Source organism: Sphaeroforma arctica (genome assembly GCF_001186125.1).
Source record: "Sphaeroforma arctica JP610 unplaced genomic scaffold supercont1.797, whole genome shotgun sequence".
In the NCBI taxonomy this organism is placed as follows: domain Eukaryota; class Ichthyosporea; order Ichthyophonida; genus Sphaeroforma; species Sphaeroforma arctica.
The window spans coordinates 12,390-21,071 of NW_014039761.1; the positions used below are offsets into that span (position 1 = coordinate 12,390).

The 8,682-nt window shown below is 45.0% G+C and overlaps 1 protein-coding gene across 1 annotated transcript in view; it reads left to right on the forward strand.

Moving 5' to 3' along the window:
• SARC_08646 (hypothetical protein) overlaps positions 1-1,863 on the forward strand; it is a gene marked incomplete at its 5' end in the record, with an annotated part of 5,126 nt that extends 3,263 nt beyond the window's left edge. The window contains 2 exons of the mRNA XM_014297366.1: positions 1,110-1,223; positions 1,665-1,863. Coding sequence (XP_014152841.1) covers positions 1,110-1,223; positions 1,665-1,748 — 198 coding nt within the window. The 3' untranslated portion in view covers positions 1,749-1,863. The remainder of the gene's footprint in view (positions 1-1,109; positions 1,224-1,664) is intronic.
• Between the last annotated feature and the right edge of the window lie 6,819 nt (positions 1,864-8,682).

Sequence of the window (8,682 nt, forward strand, 5' to 3'; positions counted from 1 at the left end):
GTATGTATGTATGTTAGTAGTGTAGTGTAGTGTAGTGTATTATGTATGTATGTATGTTTATTGTATGTATGTATATATGTATGTATGTATGTATGTAATAGGAGTGGAGTGGATGTATATATATATATATATATATATATACATTGCAATATATACATGTATGAAGTTTACTAACTTCATACCATTCTAAAAATTGTGAGATCCTGAAATCAATGCTAGTTAACGATAGAATTCTTTTAGTTGTAGAATGATATGAAGTTGGTAAACATCGGATGTAAGGATTAGGGCCCTAGTATATATTTGTGTATGTGAAAATGTAAATAATTTTGGTTCGCAATAATTTTGATAATTCACATGGCCAAATTCTACTCCAAAGTTCGGTACTCCGGCCCTGGGGCCGATCACAATATATATATATATCTGTACCTGTATGTTTATGTTTATGTATATATATATATATATACGCATATATGGATATATATAGTTGTAATTTTAATTGTATATATATACATATATATATTTATGTGTGTGTGTGTGCGTTGTATATATATATGTGTATGTATGTATATGTGAGTGTGTGTGTATGTATATGTATATGTGTATATATACATCTATAAATAAGCATAGATAGATATAGAGATATTGCATGATATTTGGAAATCCATGATTGGCGAATGTTGGTAATCGAATGCACTTGGCGCAATACGATAAATTTATTTCCTAGGGGTATTCAGTTGTACATTTGCTGGTGTATAAATATAGCTTGCGCGTACGTGTTTGATGTATGCCTTTTGCATACGCAGCGGAGTTGTGGTCTTGTTCTGACATCTGTACGTATAGTCAGTCACTTATAGCATGATTTATTCAGATTTTTTAATGCGCTCGTATTTAGGTATTCAGTGTGATATATACGTAGCCCATTTGCCCACCCCGAGGTGGTTTACAGTACTTCAGATATGAAGAGTTATGTTGGTTAGAGCTACCTGCTGGTTGTAAATTTGCGTTGAGGGTCATATAGCTGTATGGCAACGTATTCTTATTTTAAAATTGAAATATATAATCAGTATGCGGAATATGACTGTATTTGATTATTATAAATCATCCCACAGATCAAGAGGTATCTGAAGGACATCAATCGCTTGGTGTTGGCGTCACACTTCCAATGGTCAACCTGGAGTGTCATCCAGGCTAGCATGTCCAAGATTGATTTCCCATACCTCGAAGTAAGTAGCTTGAAGTATTGTGGGTATTTGTATACGTGCATATTCATATGGCATCATGTGTCTGTATATATGTGCATGTGGGCGAGGCTTCATTTGTCTGTATATAGACGCAGCCATCTTACCGCATGATGTACCCTTACTATTCAGCTCGATTTGTTTTCGTTCTCCATGGGACGTGTTCTTAGCTTCATGTTGTACCCCTTGAATAGCAATCATAAGATATAGAGATTCGTGTCACACTGCATACATGAATATCTGCTACCATGTACTCCTTTATTGCACCATACCTTGTGTCCGAAAGTTGACCTATTCATAACTTGAAGCCCCTTTTATATTGCAGATTTGCAGAATTTCCACCTAAGATATGAAGCTGCATACCCGAGTACATTGCAAACCGCCATGCTGATCACACACTTCTTTTTTGCTATTTTCCGCTGGCAGTTCGGGCTCCGTAGATTTGAGGTGTATTTAAAGATGAAGAAAGCGCTACCCGAAACATTGAAAGCCATCGATGCTCTCCAATAGGTGCAATTAATCGATTGGAAGATATCATGCCAATACCAGCGGCTTCTCAAACAAAACTGTAAGCTTCGATATATGCCAATCCCTTTCCCCGTGGGGGAGGCACTTTAACCGCCATATTTCCTAAATCATAATGTACACTTGAAAATATGTATATAGACGCCCATACGAATATGCAAATAAAGAAGTTGATACCCTACTTGTACAACGCGACTATAGATACAATATATACTCATAGATACACATAATGCTCCTACTTTATCCGCGACGTTCCCTAAACATATATATATATATATACATCAAACTCCCGAGTACGGAAAAAAATTGACACAACAATCGCCATATGTGGAAGTATACTCGTCTAAGCACCTCATCTGTTGATCAGTGTACTCGTGTAAGTACTTCGTCTGCGCAATATGTGGAACCAACTCTGCAGCACTATTCGCTGGTATTCGGTGTACTCGTGCTGTACTGTCTGCTCGTAGTCAGAATACTCGTGCAAGTAATTCATTGGCGCCGTTATTTCTGTATCTCTACAACTATCGTCGACACTCGCAGTGCCATAGCTAATGTATTCATTTTAGTTAATTTAAAAAGATAAACTGTAGTAAAAGGATGGTTTTTTGGCCTAACCCAAAACGAGATCTAGTCGAGACCTGCCGGTCCCAACTGCTGGGTTCTGGTGCACCAGTGCCTTCTAGCTGTACGCATGTTCTCTTCGTTAAGGATACACATGTTCATGTACCAGCTGCCTGCTGTTGTCTTGTGGACGCTGGGGACTAAGCCGACTGCCTATACAAGCCAGTCTGCTTGATCCGTAGTCCTTCAGTTCAAGTATTTCAACCCCTTGAAGTACGTATGTAAGAAGTAACTTAATAAACGATTAGTTGATTAGAAGTACCTCTCCTGTATCATTTGCCTTGTCCTAACTAGTACAATTAAGTTTGACGGGTGAGATTTCAAGTTGCCAAGAAGCCTCTGCTATCCCTATCCAACTATGAGCCCCAATTCCAATTAGTCTCCACGGGTAATCATGTCTGGACCTACTCCGAGAACTGACCTATGGTCCTCCATGGGTCTATATGGGCGAAAAAGCACTGTATATTTCTACCATGGTGGGAACTCTGGCGGGGATTCGCCCACTTCCCAGTATATTAGAATATTTTGTCTAAGAATATTGTGGAGCAGGACGTCGAAGTCTTTGGGTTGTAGCTAAATCATATTTCTCGGATTGATCGCGTACGCATACCGACTCCGGGAAGTTAGTGTTAAGAACCTAACGAAGAAGCACACCTTGTCAGGCGCCAATAAGCACCCTGTGGGAAGATCTTTCACCAGGGTAGTCGACAATTGGATCCTGGCAACGCGCTCGGACCTAACTGTCCACGAGCAATTTTGCTGAAGCCACTCGAATTTGATTTGGAACTCCAAGGAGCGCCACGTATCAACCTATCTCTACCACAGACGTGCTGAGCGTTGCGTCCTTGTTACCTATATCCGGATCTCCATCTCAGCCGCTGACAAACGCCTTACTAATTTAGGACCACCGCAAGCAGCGCGACGATCAACGAGACAAGAGTAACTACCGCCGCCGCCAGTAAGAACCAACAGCGGAGCAGGTGGCGTGATATGAGCGCGAACAGGACCGCCTCACTGCGCGCCTGAATGACCCACCGCCCAGTACCCCATCCCGGACCAGGGACCGACCCTCGCCAATGACCCTAGAAGTGCACCCGTGCATACCTTGGCGAACCATCTGTGCTGACATCCAGCGGAATGCAGCCCAACAAGGAGCGATCATAGAAATATTACTTCTCAGTGTGCTAAGGATCTGGCAATCTCGACCCCTTTGACGAACTTAACTTGTAGTCCACAGACTTGGTCCTACTGACAGAACGCCTACTAGAACAAACGGCTGCCGTTCGCATATTTATCAATAACGCTTTATATGCTGGTCTCGATCTCAGGATTATGTCCAACCATAATATGGTACGAATGGGTTTAGTCTACATCACAGTCATTGCAACGAAATATCTGACAGACTATAAACACACACGCCAGTTTGCCTATTGGAAGGGGTACAGAGTGACTGCTTCGATACTAAGACTTCATGACGATAACTTTCCAAACTATTGAAGCCCTGATGGCATACTTTGATGACTTGACGATTGTGGCTAAGCTGAGAACGGACAGCACATACATTGGGTATTGTCATTGGCATGATGTGAATAATACTCTAGATTTTGTGCTCGACAGGAATATACAGCTGCACCACACCAACAAAAAAAAACTCCCTAGTTCATAAAACTACAGAAGACCGTTCACCTGCTCGACTGAGATATCCAACATTACGGAGCTCTTAATCTTGTTGGCGATGCTCTCCTGGTGGTCAGGCATGATTCACAGTACGCCCGAGTTTTGAACCCTCTCACTCGCCTCATTGAGAATTTGTGGTGTTCGAATTGAAGACGAAACAGACCTTGGCCGGGGAAACAGCACTTCACTTTACTTGATCCAACAGATAAAAGCGCTACAGACCCATTCCATACCAGCAACTGCGATACTTCACTCGGGCGAATACAAAACGGCGATAGGAGCAATATTATCGGTCCAGTTACCGGTATGGTTTCCGCGCTATGTGGTGGAATAAGGTTTTTGCTGGAAACCACCAAACTTCAGGCTCTCGCAGAATTGTGTGGTTAGATATCCTAGCTGCCAAGTTCTCGGCCACGGCTATCGTCCCGAATAACGCCGACATCAAAGGCAACGGGACCCGGCCCTGTGCTACTAGATCATCCCAGCCAGCCACACCACACTCTAGATTTCTCTAACAAAAGCTAGCATCGAAGATCAACCGTCGGAAGGACGGCCGCGAATGATATGTACTCATCCGAAGGCTAGTGCTGAATATTGGAATTGCAACAATCTTGGGCCACACCAACATGTTCTCAGTGGCTCTTGCATCCAGCACGCTCAATGCAGCTCAATTGAACTACAGTGAAACAGGCCGAGAGATAACCCTGTAGTAAAGAAGCTGAACGACTGAACCATACCACCTCGTACTCGGTTGTTTGTTATATCAGTCATTCACATTCACCTTATTACATACTTCAATCCACACGATCCACTCTTGGGTGGATTTCTCTGAGCATTCCACGCCGGGATCGCACAAGATTAAGTGGTCAGTCATTCACCCTATACCGGAAAGGTCGCGAGTTCGAATAATGTCTTGGGTATATTTTTGATGGGAGCCAATCAACTAGTATTGGACCAGCACTATTGACCTGCACGGAAAGTTCAGACAATTCCGCCCAGGAGTGGTGATCTCGGCGAGGTAGGTTCAGAGAAATTCACCTAGGAGCGGATCGTGCGGACTGTGATCGAAGTACTCACCACAGTTTCTAGTTTTGTAGTAAGTTAGGTGAAGGACTGAACCAACCAACCGAGGGCAAGGTTGGTTCGACAACCAGTAGAGGTACGCAATAGTAAAATAAAAATTCTAGTACTTTTTGCCGGTTATGGCCGATATGATGGTCTCTTGACCAGAACCCTCTGGAAATTTTGCTGGCGCGGATAAAAAAAGGAGAGAACCCCCATATATTACTATGTAGTATTATCACTACAGTATTTGTAATGCCAAGGTACCGAACTATATAAGTATACAAACCCGGTTCTATAATCCGTTCGGGTATATGAAAACAAATACAATCACAAACGAAATGCACAATAGATCTGAGTGTGTATGGGATGGTCGACGAGGAAGGATGGAGCGTGGAACGAGCTGGCTAGTTGTCCATAGTTAGAGTTCGGGTAGCAAGGATGACACGAAGGCATGAGTGGGATGAACAAGTAATTTAAGAACAACAGGCTAGAAAGTGAGATATAACGCTGTAGTTGAACTGTAAGGTCGGCATACCACTAGGGAGCTTGACCGATTTAACTTTTAAACATGCATGAACTTGACCATCACAAATAGATATCTCTAGAGTTCAATAGTTTTATATGCGACACATGACGCAAGCACGCTAGATGCTACAAATTGATCAAAACGTTAAAGTCTAGTTGAGTGCAGATTACAGAATAGAGATTACAGATTACAGACTGCAGATTGCAGTTCACAGTTCACAACAATAAATTCTTCATGAAGGCGATGCCTGGGTCTAGGGCTGGCACAAATTTCATATCGCTCAGAGTAGCAGTAAGGGCCCCTTCGGTGGGGCGGACAGCGACTTAGCTACTACTGTGCCCCTATCGGACCTCGTGTACGGTGCCTCTTGGGCAAAGGACTTATTTGGATTTCCGTTGTTGTTGTGGGGCTTGGTTGTGGTTACCCAGGACGGCTGTAGTAGCCCAGGAAGTCACAAGGGGCGCGACGTTCATTAATGAGCAGATGAAGGTGTTTAGAGCCTACATAAAGTACAGCACGCGACAGACATCACGATCACAGGAGCATAAGGTAGCAAATACGACCAGAACAAAGAGCAGTACAAGGACAAGATTCTCAAGTTAAAGGTCGATCACAAGGAGTTGCTACATCCTTTCCTGGAGGCTTGGTTTCATGAGGTACCAAATGATGTTTATGTCAACGCAGGAGATTTTGAACGACCCAACACAATGTGTAACGAAGTTTATGAACTATGTTGGACCTGAAATTAGATATAGTATGCAGGCGAGATTAGGTACGTATACTACAGTCGTCTCCCTGGAGAGGAATGTGATGCGGTCCTTTGGCACTTGTGCCAACCTGTTCAAGGCCGACCAGGCAGGGGTAGTGCAGGCTTGGGCCCACGAACTGCGATGAGACACGTATGCTCTCTTCAAAGAGAGACAGAGGATGGCCCAGGAGTTGACGATTATAGGATCTCGTGCAGCGATTCTACAGATTGCGGCGCAGATCGAGGATGCCTAGGAGAATCCATCAGCTAGCTTGTCGGCATATGCGGTGTCCTATAGCAATTCTGCGATGTTGAATGGCGATAGGGCGGCACAAGAGCCAATATCAATCGTGTGTGGCAGAAAGAAAACGACAAGTAGCGTGACGCAAGACGAGGGCGATACTTTGAGCGTTTCCGTATGTATAGAGTGCGACCGCAGGCGAGAAGGAGAAGGCTGCCGGTGATAAGGTGACGGCCACTGAGTTCACTTCCAGTCAGCAGGCAGAACAGGCGGACGCCGAGAGACAGCGTCGTCTCAATACCAATACGAAAGCGTATGCTCTTCGATAGCGTTTAAAGTAAAGAGAGACTGATTACTCATGAGCAGAGTAGAATCCTGGGCTACAGCTTGCACAAGTGGGTGCAACCGTTGTTCGGAAATCTCGGCTGGAAGAGGCTGTATTCGCGGCGGCGAGTGTGTACCTTCTCTTATGCGCCAAGGCATTCAAGAGTTCGACGCTCTGATGCTTATGGCATTCATTACCATTTTTTACGAATATCGGTGGATTTGCAGCCCTAAACTTCCTGTTGGCCCTACGTTACCATTGGAAGCAACCTAGCCGAAGGAGTTATGCCGAGCAAAAGTATAATAGGGCGTAGTGACAACTTGTCCTCGAAGGGGACCCACAAGGAAAGGCGCGGCCGCTCTATGTCACGTAACACTTCCGCGGCTAGCGACAGCGGTGCTTCTTCAAAATGAAGCAGTAGGAGTGGCAGCGAGTTGTCAAAGCACATCACCTGTCAAAGCTGTGGCAAGAGCCACTACAGAGTCACGGATTATTCCCAGCGAGTGACGCCAGCTGGAGCTGCGGCCGCCACCATCGACAAGAGGAAAGCAGAGTGGCGGTGCGAGGAGGGGCCTATAGTGCCTTGCCTGGTCGGGGACAGTGAGCTGAAGATTTACTGCGAGTCGGGCTTCTACCTGCCGTTGATCCTTCGTTCGAAGGCCTTCCTTTCAGGGTTTCTGGGATAACTATTGACGGATGAAATCATGTTTCATATGGTGGACGTGGTACCGCTCTGCAGAGATATTTTGCTAGGTTAACTAGCCAAGAATGAAAATTACAACACAGCATCTGGGACACTTCTACGGAGCCACCACCTTCCGGATGGCGGATAAGGCTTCCGCATAGCAGATAGGGCTTCCGTCTGGGTGGCTTCTCGTATTTGCAAACCCCTGAGACGATATTTAACAGGGAGCTGCTTCCCTACCAGGAGAAGAATATTACTAGCTCCGTTTATGACTTCACCGACTTAAATAATATGGCACGTGATATCAAGGTACCTGAGGACGAGCTGGCTAGCATGGAACGTCACTGGAGACAGTGTGCTTACGACAAGGCCAAAAGCCTCACGAGTTCTCAAGTAGCGAAGCTTTTTCTATCCGTATGCTACCCGACGCTAGAGGGATAATATTATTTATTTCAAAAGATATAAGATACAATGTAGACGCTATAGTTCAGAAAAATAGGTGTACAATCAAGTGAAGATGGGCATTTAGCAGCGGTTTTAAACCCGACGGGCCGCGGGGCTGGCTACCCTCCAACATTTTGGCAGAGAAGGGGAAGGGCGCTCTGCTTCACGAATGTGCCAAGCATACGTTGTGGTGAATAAATAATCACTGCCGGATAATGAAAACATGCTGTCTGAAGATGAGTTGTGCCTGCACATCAACAGCAATGCTCACAGGGTGACGTCCAGCTTCATCCGCGAGCAGGATAGGCACAAGACAACCTTCATCACTATGGCGAACAGTGCATGGTATGCAGCGTGAGGCTTACGGGACCGTAGAAGCAGTGGAAGGCACAGTCTCGACGCTCCGTGAGGGGCAAGGAGCTGTCGCTTGTTGATTCGCCAGCAGTTGGCGGAGGTGCCAAAGTGGTCGAACGGCGAAAAGGTCTGACGCTCTATGACCAGAATCCATGCACTTGGTAGGGTGTTGGTCATCCAAGATGTGTGGCGCCATGTGCCATTACCTTATCACTGACTAGGAACTGGGAGTG